This window comes from Phoenix dactylifera, chromosome 14 (assembly GCF_009389715.1).
Source record: "Phoenix dactylifera cultivar Barhee BC4 chromosome 14, palm_55x_up_171113_PBpolish2nd_filt_p, whole genome shotgun sequence".
NCBI lineage: Eukaryota > Viridiplantae > Streptophyta > Magnoliopsida > Arecales > Arecaceae > Phoenix > Phoenix dactylifera.
The window spans coordinates 13,852,529-13,873,235 of record NC_052405.1 but is presented as its reverse complement, the minus strand read 5'-3'; the positions used below and the strand labels follow the sequence as shown (position 1 = coordinate 13,873,235).

Genomic DNA, 20,707 nt, shown 5'->3' with positions numbered 1-20,707 from the left:
CATGCAATTACATTCTAAATACATAACTATGTACTCCTATGTCTATGGCTGTTTTTGTGACAGCGGAGAATCCTCATTATAAGTTTTGGTTTTGAACTTTTGATAGATGCATTATTGGTGCTCTTTGGATTTAATTCTTGATGCCATTAACGTTTCAGCTATAACTTCATCAAGCTCTTAACATAAGTATTTAAAGCTTTATTTGTTGATAAGATTAAAAAGAAACTTTATGAAATCGTGTATTCTTAGAAATTAATTTGTTTAAATAAAAGTTCGCCGTACCGGTACCGGATCCTGTACCGGTGCCACACTGGCATAGTGTCAGTATGGTACGGTACACGGTACGTCTGGCGTATCGAGTGTCGGTACGCCACCGGTACCGGTACCGAACTGGTACAGTATGGTATGCTCGGTACCATTCGGTTTGGTACGGTACAGCATACCATAGTTTAAACCTAAGTAGTTATTTTTAAGTTCCATAAAAGGGAGATTCATATTGCAAATGCAAGGTTGAATACTTAAATGGTTTTGAATGCTGTAAATTCTAAATCATTTGTCACTGTATTTGTTGAACGGTTTCCTAACGGAAATGGAGTGGCAGTCTAGTATAAGAAGTGAATGTAAGAAAAGCTTTATCTATCTTTGGGGGCCATGGAGGTGTCTTGCATGTATACTCTATAATCTTAACATTCCCTTTTATTTCAGTTCATCATCAAGTACTGGTCAGAACCACCCAGCCTCCAGCTGACCTCCTTGACTAGTTTTTTTATATCATTATTTGGTATAGCAAACTTGAATTTTTTTTGTGCATCTTGATCTTCATAAGAATGCAACTTCTTGGCTAGGTTATCATCCTGACTGTCAGTCAGGTTCAGATTGATGGATGGGCAACCACTGGTGACAACTTGAATTTATCCAACGATTTGTGTGCGGGTATTCACAAGCCAAATATAACATGTTTGCTTCAAGGGGGGCTCCTGATCTAACACAAATATGATGCAATGTCAAGTTATAATCATCTAATGAAAGTATACGTTGAACAAACCCAACCTAATAATCTCAGATCAACCTGATTAAAAGTCTACTTAAATCATGTGTTTGGTTTACAAAATTTTGGAACCAGTATGGTCTTAAGTTTGGCTGCTCGGGCAGCTACTGTTGGGTAGATTGGTTATTGGGCTTGGTTTCGGTTAGCCTATGACTTAAGCAACCTGAATAATATTCCTGCTATGAAGGAAGTCATTTTCTGTTAGCAAGTTACTGTACTAAGAACTATGTTAATTGAAGTTTAGGCAGATGATAAAACTAGAAAATGTAATTGGATAAGTCACAGCAACATCATTTCTTATTGCTTTCAAAGATAAATTCGAATATTTTAGTCTATTAAACTATGTGGACAATGTTTGATGTCATTTAATTGATAGATATTCATAATTGAGGACACCTAAGATAGGTCTTCTGTGATGCCAGTTTAGCTTCACTGCTTCAGCTAGCTTGACCAAGAAATGCACCTAGGATAGGTCTTCTGTGATGCCAGTTTAGCTTCATGTTTTTCCTTTTGAGAAAGAAGAGAGTTGTGTATTATTTATTTTCTGTTGAGGTATTGGATTTCAAGAAATATGCTACTTTTCTAGAGATATCTATTGAGAATGTTCTTAATTAACCTAATAAATTTGTTTACTTGTTAGAGTTTTCTATTCTGCACTTTCAAGATTAGATTTGTTGATTTTTGTAATTGCCATTTCTTATTACTTATTTGCTAGGTTCTTTCACCAAGGGTCCCGCACCTACCTAGAATCTTGCTTCCTTTCAAGCTTGATCTTCCTGTATTTTCACCCAAATTTTGAAATATGTCTTGTTGTTAATACTCTTTCAGCAAAATCAATCTTAGTTGGCCAAAAGGAATATACTGTTCTTTAGTTTACTAGTTTTTGGATAACTGAATCCCTAAACCAGGCATTTTTGTGTATTGAACAACCAAATGAGAAATTCTATCATGTTGTACCATTAATTTAATTCTATCAGATGCTTTTTACGTACTTCTAATGCCGAATTCTTTAATAGCTCTGCCTCCTCATTCTTGTAACCAGGTTTGGTATCTAGTTGGTATTTGGTTAATAAAGTTACTAACATCCATTTCTATGGAGTCATGGGGGAAGACATTATAGAATTTTCTTGTGATCTTTAAGGTTTTGGATTCGTTGTTGCTTATGATTTTCAGTTTTACTGATCAAATGAGAAATGGGTATCTGTTATTATAAATTATTATCGCTGGTTGTATTACTTAGACCCAGTTTATATATTTTTTTTTGTGGTGCTATGTATTCAGTGGGAACACTTTGCCTTTCAAGTATTTGTTAACTGATGGTGAAACAATAATTTTGCAGGACATCCATATCATACTGATGGACTGACATGCTTATCAATAACTTCTGATTCTACTATTGCTATGACTGGCTCAAAGGATAGCTCTGTTCACATGGTGAATATAACAACTGGACGGGTTGGTTCCCTTTTCCCGTTGATAATTTTTATTGCTTATCTTTGCTTTTGCCATTATGAGAGTAGTTTCTATTTGTAAGTATCATGTACGCCATTTATGACATCACCATCTTCAGTGGAAAGAAAATAAAATAAAGATTGAGCAGATTCTTTTGTAGAAGTCAACTTCGAACACAGATTTTTAATTCCAGAATTGAAGTTTTCTTTAATTTTACTACAAAAATGTCTTCTTTACATGATGCGTTTCATTTCTATACCAGTCAAATATGTGATGCCATTGCTTTCTATTATTTGAACTTTTATCTCATGAATAAGAATTAAATTGCACTGTGATGATCAATATAGTCTGTTTTAAGATGACTATAGAAACAGATTTGACTTTTGAGGATGGCTTTTATTTTCTTTAATTTCTGTAAAAATTACTTTAAAATGCAGCCTTTTGGATTCTGTGCTCTTGACTACTTATACAGGAATACTTTTTTGTGCTTTGGTTGGTATTCAAGCTATGCGTACAGTACCTGAACATTCCTATTATATACATTACTGCATGAACCATTCTATTTGTATACATTGACATATACTTAACACCAAGTTCAGACTTGGCCATGCATATCTACCCATGCATGTTTAGAATCTATTTATTCATATGATAATGCATACATCACTGGGACTCAACCTATCCAATATCCATGCTTATCAAGTGATACATATGTATATGAACAATAATGTGCTACCTCAATTTTGATGAGAAAAGGCTTTAACATCCTTGCTACATATAATACATACTCCTTTGCAGGCTAGTGAGCCAGTAGTCGAGTCACCCTCAAATGATCCCCATGTGAGATGAAATTTAACAGTAAGGACCTTTTAAAATAGAATTACTTGTGAACCATCCTCTACAGACATTTTGCTTGAGAATTAGAGACAATGAGGTGGTAAACAAAAACTAGGGAATGTATACATTGGAAGTTCATAAAAAATAGAGCTAATTCTATATGAGCATGTATGGAAGGGCACGTACATGCTTTGTGCACAAACGTTATTGTGTTTCATATGAAGGGTTAGGTGGGTTTGCGCATTAAAAGACTTGATTGATACATTCCATGCACAGCACCTTCAACCTGTGCATGCTTGTAACTCCAATGTCTTGTCTGATGTATATGACAAATCCAGATTGCCTACATGTACATTTTTTTAGTAAAAAACATGTATTGTTCGACCTAATTAAGTTTTTCTTTCTTTAGTTTATGAAGAACAACAAATTTTGTTGCATCTTTTGGTCTTAAACTAGTCATAATCCTGATAAATGTGCAAACGAACAAAAATTATTTTCACTTGCTGTTTTAGCACCATCTGCAATGACCTGAAACCTAGTCATGCCAGGTTCTGAGTATAACAACAACGACAATCGATTACTGATCTGCACTCAGTTCAATCCTTTATTGCAACTGCACTTAATTTGTAAATTTGCCCTCTAAATCATTTACCCAAAGTTGACGGCCATTTGATTATACAAAGCAAACTGAATTTTCATTCAAATTAAACTTTTACAGCTCACAGCCCTGAATTGAATAGGGTTCACTAACATAGCATCAACATAGCTCGGTAGAAGACATTTGTATTTTTTAGTAGTGTACATTCAACACTCTTTCCATTTCTAATGCTACAAGCAAGGTTTGCCGTATCAGTCGATATTAGTGCGACTGACAAAACATAGGAATAAAATCAAGGAGGAGAGTCATAGAATAAAAAACATAGAGCGAGAGGGGGAAGTAACGGAGAGTCTGAATATATATAACCATGGGACCCAATGGAAAAAACGGAGAGTGGGAACAATAAATAGAAAGACATTTTAAAATAAATTTTGAATAGAAATGATAAAGAAATAAAAAAATAAAATCATTTTTTAAAAAAAAATAATTACATATTGTACCATACCAGTATTGAACTGGTATGTGGTTTGGGGGATGTGTTGAGTGTCGGTACGTTGAACTGGCTCATGTACCGAGCATACCGACATAGTAATAGGATGGTACCGATATGGGGTCTAGCATCGAGATGACGAACCTTAGTTGCAACTATCAACAGGTACAAACAATACTTTATGGTACAACAAATTTGTTAATAAAAAAAGTGGTTTATATCTGTATGGTAGAAGTACTTTATACCTTCTAGTAGACTATGCCAACAGATTTCTCACTTTAAGATGTAATAGATAGGTGGATCAGCTACATTGATTAATAAATATCTAAACATAGAAAAGGGTTTTTTGCATATCACACCCATGATTTTATTGAAATTACATATAACATCGCTCTTTATCTTCTATTTATAAATCGAGCCAAATAATGTTATTTAATTTGCACAATCCCTTCTGTTAGCCTATTGTCTCACCACAGCCCCCGGTTAAGGTACCAGATTTGGCAAATGATGATTGCACATTGTACCCTTGGTTACTCTTAACTAAGATCTATGAACAGTAAAAGAAACCCATTCGTCCCAATCAAGGTTCATCATCTCGATACCGAACTCCGTACCGGGATCACTTTATTACTGTGTCAATACACCTGGTATGGGGGGCGGTTCTATATATTGATACTCGATACACCCTTTGTACCATGTACTTGTTCGGTACTGGTATGGTATAGTGCAGTCGGTATGCACCTGTACCGATTGGTATGGCAAACCATGGTCCCAATCATCGAGATCCTTCTAATCTAGGTAGCCCACCGAGCTTAGGAACTAGTGAACCCATTTTGGTCGGCTTCTCCAATGCACTTCCTGTCCCCTTCTCTCCATCGCCCTCCTCTTAATGACCCTTCGAAGCATTGCCATCATTGGCACCAATGCCTTCAGCCACAGCCCTGCGCGTAAGCTTTGACTTAGAGGATCATCACATTGGTTTGAGTGTGGCAAGGCAGTCGGTGGGACTTCGGTCTATAACCCTTCATTTGGCTTTAGTTGGCTACACTGCACATGGCAATGAATTTGGATGGTTGTGTATCACAATAATATCCATTGTATGCTGGTAGATGAGATGGGAAATGATTATCCTCACCACATCCACTCCATTGGGAAGAAGGCCACCAAGTTATCATCTTAATTCACTCGCTTCAGATATAAATTGAGGCCTGTAGTATCACTGTGTAATAGCCCACACTGATCATGCCATATCATACTGTTATTAGATCGAGGCTCCATACACAGTTGGTACGCCGAACTTATCCTCGTACTAGATGTACTGACAATATAGCAGCATGGTACCCGTATGGAGTCTGGTTTGGTATCGAGATAGTGAACTTTGATCTTAATTATTATTTAATTTCTAGTTACATCAAAAGTTATTTAAGGCTATACTTGGAAGAAGTTCTAAAAACATTATATTAACGTACAAAGATACTTGGCTCCACCACATGGTGAATATGATATCATCCACAGAAATGTGCTTTCCAAAAAAAGGCAAGCTACTTGAAAATAAGAAAATTTAGCTAGGGGATGTAATCATTCAGCCGAGCTATGATGGAGTGCCATTTCTAGTGCTCCATTGGACTCCAGGATATTGGAATTGATTGAGGAAATGACTGAAGCAATGCTAACTATGTGGTCTTGTAAAAACACTAAAAATAAGAATAAAAAGAACATATATAATGTTAAGTTTATGAAATGATTAGAATGCCTCTATTAATAAGGAATAATGTGTACCATATCTCTAATAACCATGGTATGTTGTACCGTATTATACCGGCCGTACCATACCGGTCCGGTACCGGTGGCATACCGCATACCATGCCGTATCGATACTATGATAGTGTGGCACCAGTATGGGGTCCGGTACCGGTACAACGAACCTTGCTAATAACAAACACCACATAGGGCCCTCATGCCTCTAGCGCCCAGTAGAAGCTACACCACTACTCCATCTGGGCTCGTTGCACTGCCAACACCTCAGAGGGTTTCTCCTCAACAAAGATGTTAGTATCCCAGAACTACAATGGAGATGTCACTTGCCAGCTCCTCTCCTCTCCCCTCCCTTGTCGTACCTCACCGATTGTCTTTACCTCGCCTTCTTTCGCTGGGCAGCCTCGCGACTATTTGTCATCAGTTCTCTCTTGTTCTGCCCCTCAGTTCACTATGTTTCATCTCTTAAAAAAAAATCATGGCTCCCATTATGTGCTATTTGCACCTACCTTATTATTTTGTTCTTTCTATTGAAATCCAAAATCATGGAAGTGTTGAGTCCAGCCCTTGGTCTTGAGCCCTCAACCCCACTCACGAGGTTATCCACTCTAACCTCTACAACTCCCTCCAACCTTCCTGGCTAGTCCATGGGCTTTCTTAATTATCCCTTTGTCAACCACCATCACTGTAGCAATGATGGCAACAAAGGGGACCCTTGGTGGATCCCCAGCCATTATAAGGTGATGTGCTACCAAGAGGATTTTGGCCAGGAATTCAATCAATCTTTAGGGGCTGATCTGGTTCTGCATAAAATTGGTCCAAAGTGGAGAGGGAGGAGAATGCAGAGTGCTCGAGATACGAACGGCCAATTGACTAGAATGACCAATTGGTGAGAACAACATCGATGATCCTCGATAGTTGGTTGTTTGGGATTCAAGGAAGAAAACGTAAATCGTGAAAGATTTTACCATTCTTGGAATTGATAAGATCTAAGGATAAATTTAGAGGGTATTTTAGTCATAAAGCACCAATGGTCCCCACTAACGTCTACATTAATGGATTCTTTAGGGTCTGCTGATGGAACCTTAACCCAAGGTTCTTCTTGTAAATTAAATTAGTATTATCTGAATCGATATGTAAATAGAGAGATAAGGAGAGGTGTTATATGCAATTTCGACAAAATATTGAGTGTGATATGCAAAAACCTTAAAAAAGTCAATAGTGGAATCAACAAGGATTACTGTTTATTGAAACTCAAATAGTTAAGAAATGATATCTTATGAGGGTAATCAATAAGAGCACATTTACACTCTAGTTCATTTTCAAAAAAGACTGGAAGACACTTGGAAAATATTTAACAATCGTCCGATCAATGACAACTAGACAATGACGAACTATTAAATCCATAAGTCAAGAGTTCATTGATCAAAATGCCCATTATCTAAGGATTCACTTTAACCAACTATTTTAACTACCAGTTGATGGTTCACTCAAGCACCAATTGTTATACCTTGGCTAGGGTTCTCAAGAACCAGCTATCATACCTGCTGATTAAGAGTTTTTTTTTTTTTTTGCTAATACGGGTGGATCATACCTGACGGGTACGGAAACACCCAATAAAGTCAAAAAATAGGATACCTCAGAGCAAGGTTCGCCGTACCGGTACCGAACCCCGTACCGGTGCCGCACTAGTATAGACGTACCGAGTGTCGGTACGGTACGGTATGCGGTACGCCAGACGTACCGATATTGGTGTACCGATACCGGTACCCATCGGTATGGGTACGGTACGCTCGGTACCGGCCGGTACAGCGAACCTTGCCTCAGAGTGTCAAAGGCAGCTTCCCATCTTTAGTCCACAAGGTGCCTCCGGAATGACAAGCTACATACGCAGCCACCCAATCCACAACACCATTGGCTTCACGGTAGATATGCTTGGTCTGAAAGGCCCATCCATCCCTCATCATAGCCCAAATGTCACGGAGCAAGGGATGGTCACTGTCGTCACCCCTAGGATCCCTCTGGATCCAACTAATAACGGTGGCTGAATCACCCTCTAGGATGATAGATCTGGCCTGTAACACACATCGGGCGTGTCGAAGGTCCGCTCAGGCAGCTCTCAGCTCCGTACTCAGAACCGAAATGTCAAATAATTGACTACCCCTGCAGCCACAATCCTAGCATACAGGTCCCGAATAACGAAACCCGCGCCTCCCCACGTGCCACCATCCAAGACCGACTCATCAAAGTTGACCTTGAGGAAGCTCGAGGGTGGGGGCTCTCAGGTAAAAACACCGTACGGGATACTGCCGAAGTAGGTTGGGAGCCCCAGATGTCCCGAGCTATCAAGGTCTCTCTAGCGGGGGAGGTGTGACACAACTCTGCCGCCTGACTGCGGGCACTCTCGACCACAAATCTCGGCGACATACATCGTTCGCCGAATGTACGAGCATTCCTGGCCAACCAGATCTGGTAGGCAGTACAGCTCGCTCGAGCCACCTCCTGACGAAGCGCCGGGGACTGGTCGCCCATCCTGACTCTGGGACTGGTCGAGGAACTCCACACATACATTTGGTCCACCGCTCCGTGGTAAAGAGAGGGAGCGAACTCGCTCCGCCAGATGCTTTCCGAAGAAACGGGCCAATCGAATCTCGTCCCAGCCAGCCTCCCCGGGGGTCATAAGATCACAGACATGTAGACCCTCCCCAGCCTCGACACTAACTGTAGTCGGCCAAAGGCGCAGGGGGAGGCCATCAACCCATAGGTCCCCGGTCACATCGATGCTGCGCCCGTCGCCTATCAGCCATCGGGTGTGATCCGACACCATAGGCACATACCTCGTTATCTCACGCCATAGAAAGGAACATCTCCGCCCTCCTCGAGCCTAGCCCTCCTGGCCTATCCTCCCATAGCGGGCAGTCATGATCCGTCTCCAAAAACCCTGCGGCTCCAGGATGAAGCGGGAAGCATGCCGGGCGAGGAGCAGCTCTCGTCTCTTCAGAAGGGACAACACCTCTAAGCCACCCTCCCTGAGAGGGAGGCAGATACTCTCCCATGCCACCAGGTGCACCCCACGGCCCCCACCATGCGAGCCCCATAAGAAGCTCCGAGTAAGTCGCTCGATCTTTAGTAGGACTGATCTTGGCACCACCGTGTTTGTCATGAGATGGGCATGGAGCCCAATACAGATCTAATCAGCGTTACTCTACCCATTATAGATAGAGACGCTGTCCGCCAACCCTCTAGCCTACTCTGGACCCGTTGCACCATTCCGGTGCACTCGGATACTCGCAGTCTCCTATTTGTGATCGGAACACCCAGATAGGTCCAGGTCTCGTCCTGCTCGGGCATCTCTAGAATCCTCCGAATCTCCCGTCGAACCCCGGGTGGCAAACTCGGGCTAAAGGAGATGGCGGATTTCTGGGCATTCACTCTTTGACCGAATGCATAGCAGTAGGCGGATAAAGCCCGCCTGATAGCCTGAGCATCTGCTACGCGAGCACGCGTCAGGAGGAGGCAGTCATCGGCAAAAAGTAAATATGATATCGGCTGGGCCCCTAGAGCTGGGACGTAAGCCTCCAGCTCTCCGGCGGCATACGCAACCCACAATGATCGAGACAAGACATCAGAACAGATGATGAACAGGTACGGGGATAGCGGGCATCCCTGCCGAAGCCCCATAGTAGAACTAAAGAATGGGGACGGAGAGCCGTTGACCAAGATAGAAAATCTCGGACCCCGGACACACTCCATAACCCAACCAATCCAGGTCTCATGGAAACCCAGACTCTCCAAAGCTAGCCTAAGACAACTCCACCTGATTCTATCGTAAGCTCGTTCCATATCCAGCTTGATAGCCATCAGGCTTCGTCGCTTCGAGGCCCGTCGAAGATCCCACATCATCTCTTGGGCCACCATGACGTTATTGGAAATGCTCCTACCTCCCACAAAAGCACCTTGCTCTTGACAGATAATGCCAGAGAGAAAGGGCTTCATGCGATCCATCAGTATTCTTGCCACAACTTTGTATAAAGTTGTGCACAAACTGATTGGTCTAAAGTGGCTCGGCTCGGACGCGTCCGAACGTTTAGGTATTAGCGTGATAAATGTGGCCTTCCAGTCGTCAGGCATCCCTGACCGACTGAAGAAACACAAGACCGCTTCCACCATTGCAATCCGGACAATCCCCCAGTATCTTCGGAAAAAGAAAGGTGGAAAGCCATCTGTGCCCGGAGCTCTATCCTCACCCAGTGCCCAGATCGCCTCTCGCACCTCCCCCTCCGTCACTGGTAGAACCAACAGTGCATTCTCAGCCACCCCGATTTGGGATTCGGCTCTCGGGAGCTGGCCGGCGACGTCAGACCCACTATCCTCCGTCCAGCGAGAGCGAAAGAACTCGAGTAGGATATGGCTGATCGCTGAATCATCCTCCACCCTATGGCCCCGCTCATCCCGCAAGGAACGAATCATGTTCCTCTGCCTTCTGATAACCGTAGATCGGTAAAAAAAACTAGTGTTCCGGTCACCCTCTCTGACCCACTGAATTCTGAATTTTTGTCTCCAGAAGATCTCATGTCGACGCAGGATTGAGTGGTGGGTGGAGAGAAGTCCCCGGAGGCTCACCATATCAGCCTCGGGGAGCGCGCCCACCTGATCTTCCCTACTTTGGAGGTTAGTAATCGCAGCCTCCACATCCTCCAGCTTCCTAAAAATATCACCCACTACCTCACGGTTCCAGCGACGTAGCCGTCGCTTGGTCAAGTCCAATTTACGCAAAACCCTCTGCATGGCGTCACCGCGAACCGGCAAACCCCAAGCTCCTCGGACAATGTCCCAGGATTGAGGGAAAGACAGCCAGACCTTCTCGAAACGGAATGGGCTCTGGTGACTCGAACCCGATACCATCGAAAACAGCAAAGGACAATGATCCGAAGCAATCCGGGGTAGATGACTAACCCTATAGGAGGGGAATCTGATGAGCCAGTCAGTGGAAGCAACAGCCCTATCCAGTTGCTCCCACACCCTAGCTCGTCCGGACTGGTTGTTACACCAAGTGAAACGCGGACCGGAGAAACCTAGATCTACTAGGCCGTTACGCGAGAGGAAATCGCGGAACTCCCTCCTATCCACAGTGTCAGTGAAGGTCCTACCTCCTCGTTTCTCACTCTCTTCCACGATGCAATTGAAGTCACCCACCATCACAGTCGGAAGCCCCTGAGCAATTAAGTGGGTGAGCTCATCCCACAGAACCCTCCTGGTCCGATGGTTTGTACTAGCATACACTCTGCACAAAATCCATTGTGTAGCATTAGGTTCCGAGATAATCATGAGGACCTGTTGGGAGCAGTTGTAGAATACGTCAACTGTAGCCACACCCCGCTTCCACAGAGCCACCATGCCCCCAGACAGCCCCTGGGAATCTACTACATATGACTCCCAGTCAACCTCAAACCGCCGTAAAACACGACAGGGTCCTCTACCGGATAGTCGTGTTTCATAGAGTAGGCAGATCTCCGGACTATGGATCTGGACCAACCTCCTAAAGGATGACATGAAGGCCGGCTTTGCCGCCCCCTACAGTTCCACGCAAGAATCCTCATGGGGAAAAGTCCGAGAGGTCGGCCACAGGCACGTCAACCCTCTGGGCCACAGGGTCCATCACCACCTCGTGATCAGGGTCGACCCGCTGACCCTCATCCATACTAGCCTCGGACACGACTCGCAACACTACCGCCTTCACCCGTTGAACGACAGTCGAGTGATCCGCGGACGTGCAAGCAGCCCCCTCATGACCACTCGAGTCACCTACCCCCGGCTCCACAAGTGTAAGCGTATCCCGCCTCGCCAGAAAGTCACTCATAGGGCAGTCAACGCAGACAGAAACCTCACTAGTCCTAGTCGCGTCACCCGAATCGGGTCTACCCGAGGCACCATCTCCCTGCCCCACATCCACCTCTAGAGAGCCTAGACTAGTAAGGATCACGGACGGCGGATCCACCTCCGGGGCCTGGGCCCCAAACTGGAAACCACAAGCACTGGGCCCCGCAACCTGGGCCAGTGGGTCAGGCCCTGTGTCAGACCCCATAGGGCCCATTCGGGCCGTGAACAGTGGAAGGATCCCGCCCACAGGGGCCTTCCCAAGGACATCCGCATGTGGCCCAGCCAAGCTGGGCCACGCACAGACCTCCGCACGAACCACGCGGGGCATACGTGCCCCGCGGGTCGCTGGCCCGGCCAAGCCACCCCTGTGGCCCGTCCGACCCCGGCCCAGGGAGCGGCCCACTTCCAGTAGCAGCCCAGAATTCCTGGGCCGTTTCTTAGGCTGAACCGTGGGCTGGCCCACCAACCCAGAGCTCGGCCTGGCCTGATCTGACGGGCCGGCCCGAGTCCCCGGCAACCCGATCCTAATCACCGCGGGCACCAAGTCGGGAGCTCTCCTCTTGCCCGCCGGAGGCCAGGGCCGCCACCACTGGCGGGGAGTGGCGGCGGGCCACCTTGGTAGGCTTTTGCCAGCCCTCTAGATCCGGTGGGGACACCGGAGGACTGGTCGGGGTAATCGGCGGAGTAGGCCGAGAAAGGGGGGACCCGGCAGAGTGCTCGGTCACCTTCCCCCGCTCCGGCAGACCATTCTCCCGTGGCTGCCGGGCGCGGATGTCACCAACCATAGGCCATAGATCGGGCCGGAACCCTCCTCCCCCGATGAACTCGCTCCGGTCGGAGCCGAAGCCCCAAACCGGCACACTGGCTCGAGGTGCCCGATTCTACCACACCGGACGTAGAGATCCGAAATACTTTCGAAGACAAAAGGCTGCCAGATAGCCGTCGTCCTCCCGTGTATCCGAATCCCTGGGAGGAGGGGTTCGGAGGCATCGATAGCTACCTTAACCCAAGCGAAGCCCATGGCTCGTCGCCCTTCTGTGACACCGTCCACGGCCATTGGCCTCCTTGCCTTGGCAGCGATGTCCAGAATGGTCGAGGTCGACCAATACTCCGGGGGGAGCCAGGTAGCCGGAGCCAGACCACCACGGTCTTAACCGGGGTCTCCCTGGGTAGGAAGTCCGACGCCCACAGCTCCATAACCAAAAGTTGCCCCGCCACCACCCAGGGCCCCTCCAATAGGGCGTGGTCCCGGACCTCCGGCGACCGGAACCGCAACGTGAAGTGATCTTCGGGGAGGGTGACTGCCACCACCTCCCCGTTTTCTTCAACCGGGCGGCCACATCCTTGGCCACCCACTCAATCGGCACCCGCCGGCCGAGACTCCGATCGACCAGTGCTAGTCCCTCCCACTCTTGGCGAGCAGCCTCGATGGGCTCCTCCGGGAGCTCGATGACCGACGAGAAGTGTTGGCTCAACCGAGCCACCTCCGCCTCCATCATCTGGTGGGTAACCCAAGGCCGAGGTCGCCCCCGGCCACCTGGGCGGTCCCCTTTCCTCCCCTTAGACGTACCTTTTTCTTGAGCTGCTACCTCTGCCCACGACCTCGTCGACGGCGCCGCAGTCTGCTTCGTCGGAGCTTGATCTTTGTTTGCTTCCGCCGCCGTTGTCCCCTTTCCTCCCCTTAGACGTACCTTTTCTTTGAGCTGCTACCTCCGCCCACGTCCTCGTCGACGACGCCGCAGTCTGCTTCGTCGGAGCTTGATTTTTGTTTGCTTACACTACAAAGTGGTCTAAAGCTTTGCACCACTCTCCCTTTGTTCTTGCTGTTACTTTGTACTCTTGTTATTCTTGCTCCCTTTTGTTCATTAGTGCCCTGCTCTATGGTTTTTGTATTTTTTTTGGCTTACAGAAGTGGTAGGAGGGAGTATACCCTCCTGTTTATGGATGGCAAATTCTTTTTGTTGAGGTGTTCAGCCACCACTAGATACCAGCTAGGTGTCAGCCACCACTAGATACCAGCTAGGTGTCAAACTAAGGTAAGCTAGGTGGCTATTTTGCAAGCATGAGGTGGCTGCAGCGATACCTATGTCCACATGGTGGCACGACACGACATCCGTGTCTTGTAACTTTCCTAGCTATCATTCTTCCCTCCTCCCATCACCGCTCAAGGAGCACCGTGCTAAGTAGCTTGTTGCCCTTCCAGTCATGAGACTGGATGGATCAAATATAACTCAACAAGACATGCGATCTCTTTCCATTTGACACACCCAATCAATAATCTAGCATATCTCGCAAATCTCACCAATAATTGGCATCAAAGTTCACCATGCTAGTGCATATTGTCTCGAACTGGGCGTATCATACCATATCGACACCAAATCGAGACTCAGTATAGGGGGCGTATTGAGTTTCGGTATGTTGAGCTGACCTGCATACTTGGCATACTGATATTGTACTAGTATGGTACTAGTATGAGATCCGGTATGGGATGGTGAACCTTGACTGGCATAGTGTTCCTCCTCTCATCCATCAATGATGAAGCTAGGAAAGGAGAGGAAAACAAGAAAAAAAAAAAAAAAACCTTAAATGGATGAAGACAAGAAATGAAAGGAGAGCAGCGAATAGGAAAATGATAAAAAAAGAGACTAGAGGGAGGAATGTGGCGCACCTTCCTCATTGCCATTACACCTCCGAGCCTTCATACCATTGAGCATGAATATTCTTCGCTTTCAACTCTTTCTTAATCCTTTTATTTTTATTTTTCGCCTTCTATTTTTTAGCATAGAAAGGGGTTGGGGCGAGTGGAGGAGGTACTCTCCCCAAGTTAATGCCTCAGGACTTTCAATACTTTTGTCTGAGCAAATGGCCTCAACAACCAGGACCTAGTAGCTTCTCCTTATGTGGGCCTACCATCCATGCAATCTGGCCCACTACACGAGCTAAAACACAGCAAGTATGAGTTGGCTTTTTAGTAGGTAGCATGAGATGAAAGAAGCATGAGGTGGTTGCTCGTCGATAAGCATGAAGCGATAACTAACTAACAAGCATGAAGTGTTGTAACACCCAACTGTGTTCATGTAGCATGTCCTGATGCTCTACGAACCAGCAACCAACCAATATTGGTATTGGTACTAGGATTTTAAATCTTGTCTCATTGTTTTGTAAGATGCTTGTTGGGAAAGGAGGTTAGGCAAAGAGCTCTGCAATATGAGGATGTATTCAATTTCTAACCTCACCAAACCAGTTTCCACAGAAAATTCCATTTAATTTCTGACAAAAGTCAAGAGTAGAAAGCTACCAAAATTAAGGTGGAAGATCAGAAAATTTAGGAAAGATTAAAGTTCTCTTGACAACTAGAAGCATCTTAATAAAGAAGCACAGAAGGTTCTTGTATTGCTTGCTAAAGAATACCACGAGTAACTTGACTAAAGAGTAGTAGATTAACTTGAGGGTTTTCCTGAGGCTTTGTAACTAGAGAAGAGCCAAAAATTCATCGAGAGATTAAACTTAATATCATCTCCTTGCAAGGCAGCCTTACCCCTTCGATTAAAATTAATCTTTTGCCTTCATCTTATGTTTCAAATGAAGTATTTGAGGATACTCTCACTGTTTTAACCTAAGTTGATTGGCATCAACCTTTATGATGATTTGGAAGTATGACTTTTCACATTCTCTCTAGATGGAGATTTCTTTTTCCCTATGTTAACATTAGCACATTATATTTATTATAATATTGGTAATGAACAAATATATGTATACATCTATGTCTGTATATAACAATGAATTGTAAAGGGTGGCCCAGTTCATGAGGCTTCCGCCATTGCGGGGTTTAGGGAGGGTCAAATGTATGCAACCTTACCCCTGTATGCAGAGAGTTGTTTACCTATTTTGAACTCGCGACCTCCAGGTCACACTAGAGCTACCTTACTGTTGCGCTAGGGCTCACCCTCATTAATAGTGAATTGTACAAATACATATTGTATAATGTATATATCATCGGAATAATGTTCTATACATTGCTGCATGCTTGCAAAAAGGTATCTAAGGCTGTTGATGAAGGATTCAGAACTGGAGCACTATTTTGTTTGGATTATTCATGGAAGGTTGTGCCTTGCAACTCCTTCATGGTCATTAGAGGAGGTTCTTCTAACCAATGTTGGGGATGCTTAAAATTTGGTAATTGAGGGGTCTCATGTGAAGAATCCGATATGTTTTCTAGAATGGATGAAGTTTCTTATTAAAAATGTCTTCTGGCGTTTTGAAAGTCTAGGTATTCTAATTGTGTTGGTCTTTGTTGGATAGTATTCTGCAATTACAAGAAAGGCCCCATGATCTGATCTCTCAGAAATTTATGTATGACCAGCAATTATCGGTTTATTTGAGCTTTAGTTATGAAGAACTAGTTTGTATTAGTCTAGTTACTTTAAATTTTAATTTTATTTTACTTCTTTTGCATAATATGGTCAAGTTATAGAGTCTTATATGCTATTTGAACATGGATTATGGAAATTGATCCCTGACTGGTAGCACCTGCTCTTTTTAGGTGGTCAGCTCATTAAATGCTCATTCCGACTCTGTGGAGTGTATTGGACTTTCGCCAAGGTATGGTTGCTATCCCTGAATAAGCATGCTCTCTTTTTAAATTTGCATAGTAAAAGCATATCTCTGTAAGGTACACAATATTGTGCTTGAAATTGATGTTCCCATTTATATAGATGATGGTGTTACTTTTGAGAAATTTAGCTGGTTATCTCTGGAGTTGTTTGTTTACTATGTTGTAGTGCTTAAAGATTAAATATATTACTTCTCTTTTAGTTATGTGATTATTGTTGAGAAGCGTGTAATGTGTAAGATGCTTTGGAGATGCTATATTCTTCAAAGGCACCTCTTGGTATGTAAATGATTAAAATACCGAATGACATAGTCTATTGTGCCGGTTCTAAGTCCCGGACCAGTTGCCTGGCGGCATGGGTCGGTACGGCCCTACAATGAGCCGTGCCGGCCCTGCATCGACACAGTTGAGGCGGGGGAGAGGGAGAACGGGAGAGAGGAAAAGAGAGAGCCCCGATCGGCCTCTCTTTTTCCTCTCCCTCTTCCTCCCCTGCTCTCTCTCTTTTCCTCTCTCCTGTTCTCCTTCTCCCCCTCCATTGTTGGTTCCGGTTTCGTTGTCGGAACTGTCCTGGTCCACTGCCAGTATGGCTCGGGACGTCCCTAACTGGGCAGTCCGGTTCGGGATGGTTCCACCGACCATGCTGAATGGACTCGTCAATCAAGAACATTTAATGAGGTAGAGTTTTACTCATGTTGGTGGCACAATTTGCAAACCAAAATGGTGACCTTATTAAAAATGCCTGAAGAAATTCATTTTAGGGTGAGAGGCTTGTGCTTAACTCAAGGTAACTTTTAGACCGAGGCCTAAACTAGAGACTTGAAGTCAACATTTGGAGATCAGTCAGGGATGGATGAGTTGTCCCATCTTGTTCAATCTATCAGCTGATAGGAAAAATGGATAAGATCATGCATAGATCCGAATTTTGGAAAAACCTAGTCTGAACCATTGAACTAGATGGTTCAGCTGCTTGAACCATTCACCAACTCCAGTTCCCAGGTAATGTACATTACATTGAAAGAAAAAAGGAAGACGGGGCACAAGATTCTCTTCTTTTTGCCCATCCCCTCTTCCTCATCCCCATCCCCTGGTGGGCGGGGATGCATCCCCGTCCCCCACCAGCAGCAAAAACAAAATAAAAATAAAAAAATTCAAACATCAAGACCCTGTTTGGATTCTGTGTTCTGATGTTTCTGATAGACCTGGATTGCCAATTCCTTTGCTTCACACTCGACCATCTGCCCTTTAGCCATTGTGGTGTAAAAGCCCTGAGGCCCCTGACCCTAATCCTCATGGTCAAAGACTCTTTGCCGCTCAATCTCTCTTTTGAAAAGTTGAACACCTTTTCCCTTGGAGCTTTTTTGTCAGTGGCCCTGCCTGGCGGCTGCCATTGTTGGACTTCATCAAATTGTTGTTGTTGATTGCTTTTCATTGGAAGTTCAAAGATCATAGATCACTGCTAGTCATCTTTGTTTGAAGATTGAGGACAGAAAGTGGGTTTGAGGAAGAAGGAAGTACATGATGAAAAGAGGGCGGCCTACTGCAAAAAAGTAAGAAAAACAAAAGATCTGACTGTCGACTTGTGATTGACCTGCGGTCGAACCTTCAACCCACATCCTGTCCTACAAAATCGTTGGACCTTGTCGGCAGGTTCTAAACAGTGTTTGAAGTTGTTTTTTCATCCAATCAAATAAAAAATCTGTTCCTTCTAATCTATACTTGTATTGCCAAAAGAGAATTCATCTGTTTTCATTTCTTGTAGATACTGGTATATAGGTTAAGGCTTAATGATATGTTCGAACTTGCAACATGCATTATCACATCAGTAATATGCATATGGGGAACCACATATCAAAATTTTGTGATCGTCTCTATTTGGGACCCTCCTTGGTTTAAGGAAGATTATGGGTTAAAATCTTGTCAAGTTGCTTAACAAATTTACAATTATTGCATATGTGGCAGTTTTGCAGGCTTTCAAGATACAATGCACCTTACTGGAGATGCATGTAGCTTTTTAGTTTGGAGCTAGTGTTTAGGGATTTGGGATTTTGGGTCCTTGTGTCTAGGGTAGCCCAAGGGGCATCTTATCTAGCCTCCGAAACCTAATTATTGGGAAAAAAAAAAAAAGAACTCAAAATGCTTAGCTGTATTCTGGTTACTGCACATAATATTAATCTCACAAGTTTTCTTTTCCTCTTTCAGCTATATTCTGTTATCTGTTTTCAACATTAGTTATCATTACCCTTTTTGTTTGGTAATATTATATTTTTATTTTAGACTCATTTGGACAAATGTCAACCATTCGTTTTAGCTGAAAATTTTCAGCCAAAGACCACCTGAGAGATTTTACTGAACTACTGGACCTTAGGACAAATATAATCATATGCCTGTTGTCTTGTGTATGATGGTGAGCAACATATGCATATATGTGCATGGTTGCATGAAGCCTATCATCACTAGAAATTTACATTTGTGACTTAAAAGACACTAACCATATGAAATCACCTTGCAGTTTTACTTGGGCTGCAACAGGAGGCATGGATCAAAAGCTCCTTATATGGGATCTGCAGCATTCTGCAGTACGATGCACATGTGACCATGAAGTACTGATTCCTCACATGTACACACCAAAATCTTTTTGGACTTCTTTTCTCCTTATTCTTATAGTCGCCACTGGGTCTTGACTGGCAGGAGGGTGTAACATGCCAGAGTTGGTTGGGTACATCTCAGTACGTGGCTACAGGCTGTGTGGATGGAAAGGTACGGATCTGGGATAGTCTCTCTGGCAATTGCTTGAGAACTTTCAGTGGCCACGCCGACACCATTCAATCTCTGGACACGTCTGCCGACGGTAATTCTCTTGTTTCAGTCTCAAGTGATGGGACTGCTCGTATCTTTAAAATCTCAGAGTTCCGATAAGGTAAACTTGACATCCTTCTGTGCTGTATAACCATTAATTGATTGGTATAAAGAATTACTGGCTCAAGAGTTGATGTACTCAGTTAGTGTATTCGATAGAAATTTTGTTATATGCTTGAGTCCAGGTGCTGCACAATATTTTAAAAGTAATTGTCTGACTGGAGTGCCTTTCTTTTTAATGCTTTTTGACTATTGAATTTTGAAGGAAATTCTGGACTCAGAATGTGCACATGTAGATGACATGAATTCCAGTTTTGCTTGTTTCAAAAGATCGTAACTGTTGATCAATTTTAGCTGAATGTTTAAACAGTCTGACAAGGCAGCCGTCTTATCATAGTTGGATTAATCCAGATTTTAGACTGACTGGTGTTTGCTGTTCTTTCTTCTCTTGAGAGAATAGCTGCGCTAGGCCACAAAAAAAATGAGGACTTTCATGTGTTTAGCAGTCAATAACATGCTGCAGACGATATATTTTTGCTAGAACTGGTAGGAACATTAAACAGTGGCTGCCTTCTTTTGCAGTAGCTCTGCTGAATCTATTAACTATGTCAATTTGCTACTTTACTGTTCTTTTACTAAAAGCATCCGGACACAACCGAAACATCCAATATCAAGTTTGAAAGGCATTCTCGTACTTCGCTTCCACTATGGACAATTCAGAGAGTTAAAATATTGAACCAAAGGTTTAATGGCTCAAGAGCCACCTAGTGGTTGCTGTTTGCTGTATTTGAAAAGAAATAAACAGGAGAAATGCTTCTTAAAATTCAAGATAAATAATCCTGCTTCGTTCTGTTGGAAAAAATCTGGTGTCTAACAGAAAAATTAAGTACAATGGTGCGAAATTTTATATATGATACTCCTTCGAGAGCCTGCAAGGTTGAGGTTGGAACATGGATAATAAGTAGTCTATCTCAGACAAGTCCATTTCCTTTAATCTCCAAGCATCCTGTATCGCTAAAATCTCTCCAGCTGGATCGTTGTTTGCTGATATAGAGATTCACAATTTGATTCAGCTGCTGCCAGGCTAAAGGGGGGTTGAATGTAACCTGCTGGCGCCTTTACTTACAAATCCACTTGGGCACCATTTTGTATCAAATTTTCCTCTTGGCAAGAGAATGG

The 20,707-nt window shown here is 44.1% G+C and overlaps 1 protein-coding gene across 2 annotated transcripts in view; it reads left to right on the top strand.

Annotated features, from left to right (window-relative positions):
- LOC103711604 (angio-associated migratory cell protein) overlaps positions 1-19,857 on the top strand; it is a 42,835-nt gene extending 22,978 nt beyond the window's left edge. For both annotated transcript variants that reach the window (XM_008797819.3, XM_026806416.2), the window contains exons 8-11: positions 2,388-2,503; positions 16,604-16,662; positions 19,182-19,272; positions 19,361-19,857. In XM_008797819.3, the coding sequence (XP_008796041.2) occupies positions 2,388-2,503; positions 16,604-16,662; positions 19,182-19,272; positions 19,361-19,588 (494 nt within the window). In that variant the 3' untranslated portion in view covers positions 19,589-19,857. The remainder of the gene's footprint in view (positions 1-2,387; positions 2,504-16,603; positions 16,663-19,181; positions 19,273-19,360) is intronic.
- The last annotated feature ends 850 nt before the right edge of the window (positions 19,858-20,707 follow it).